Here is a 1,161-nt window from a genome sequence, read left to right on the forward strand (position 1 = left end):
CGCCCCTCGGCGGGATTTCCTGTGGAACTTCGACGCGAAGACACACGGTTTGTTCAGACTCTCGGACCAGACCAGACGGCAGAGCCGAGGGCGACCCCGTAGGGCTCGTCGACGGCGCGGCCGACGGCGACGCCGTGGGAGTCGCCGTGGGACTTGGGGACGGCGGAAAGCTCGGTGCCGCCGACGGCGCCGAGCTCGGAGCGGCCGTCGGAGACGCGCTCGGCGCGGCGCTCGGAAGCGTCGACGGCGCGGCCGACGGTGCCGCGCTGGGCCCCGGGCTCGGCGGCGTCGTCGGCGTGTACCTACCCAGAAAGTCGGTGACGATTGTCATCGTTTTCCCGGTCACAGTCTCTCGAAAATCGTCACAGCCGCAGGACGCTGGCGTGTACGAGGGACTCGGCGACGGGTGGGGCGTCGGCAGCGGCGTCGGCAGCGGCGTCGGGAGCGGCGTGGGCTGCGGCGTCGGCTGCGGCGTCGGAACCTGCGCTCGGACCGTGGGGCGAAGCTCGATCGTCGAGGACGCGGGCCGCCCGCCGGCGTCGGCTGCGGCGTCGGCTGCGGCGTCGGAGCCGGCGTCGGGACCGGCGTCGGGACCTGGGCGCGCCGGTCACCGAAAGACGTCCGCGTCCGAAGGCGCGGGGCGCGCGCGGGCGTCGGCGCGGGCGTCGGGAGCGGCGTGGGCCGGGGCGTCGGCGCCGTCGACGGCGCGGGCGTCGTCGGCGCGGCCGTCGACGGCCGCCGCGTCGCCGTCGGCGAGAGGCTCGGCGCGGCCGTCGGGTACTTGGACCAGGGCGCGCAGACGTTCTCGTACCAGAGCAGCGTGTCGTCCTTCGACGCCGCGGTGAGGACGTCGACGTCGCCGTCGCCGTCGACGTCCTCGCCGAAGACGAACGCGGGCCCGTCCTTGCCGTCGGCGACGACGTGCTCGGCGAAGGACATGGCGCCGTCGTTCTCGTACCAGGCGACCGCGTCGTCGGTGTAGAGCGCGAGCGCGACCTGGGCAGCACAAGGGTGATTCAACGTCGCTTCAACGTGAGTGTTCCGCGCGCGCGCGTCACGAGAAGCACATCCACGCTTCGAGACCGTTCCGAGAGATGATCGCTCGTCCAAAAATCAGCCGAAACGAGTGGAAAACGGCCGAGATCGGAGCCTTGAAGTTGG

General features: G+C 72.4%; 1 protein-coding gene across 1 annotated transcript in view; it reads right to left on the minus strand.

Moving 5' to 3' along the window:
* Window positions 1–996, minus strand: part of AURANDRAFT_69135 (hypothetical protein) — a gene marked incomplete at both ends in the record, with an annotated part of 3,483 nt that extends 2,487 nt beyond the window's left edge. The window contains 2 exons of the mRNA XM_009044887.1: window positions 96–302; window positions 802–996. Of these exons, the coding sequence (XP_009043135.1) occupies window positions 96–302; window positions 802–996 (402 nt within the window). The remainder of the gene's footprint in view (window positions 1–95; window positions 303–801) is intronic.
* Between the last annotated feature and the right edge of the window lie 165 nt (window positions 997–1,161).

The sequence above is a fragment of the Aureococcus anophagefferens genome, assembly GCF_000186865.1.
Source record: "Aureococcus anophagefferens unplaced genomic scaffold AURANscaffold_979, whole genome shotgun sequence".
NCBI lineage: Eukaryota > Pelagophyceae > Pelagomonadales > Pelagomonadaceae > Aureococcus > Aureococcus anophagefferens.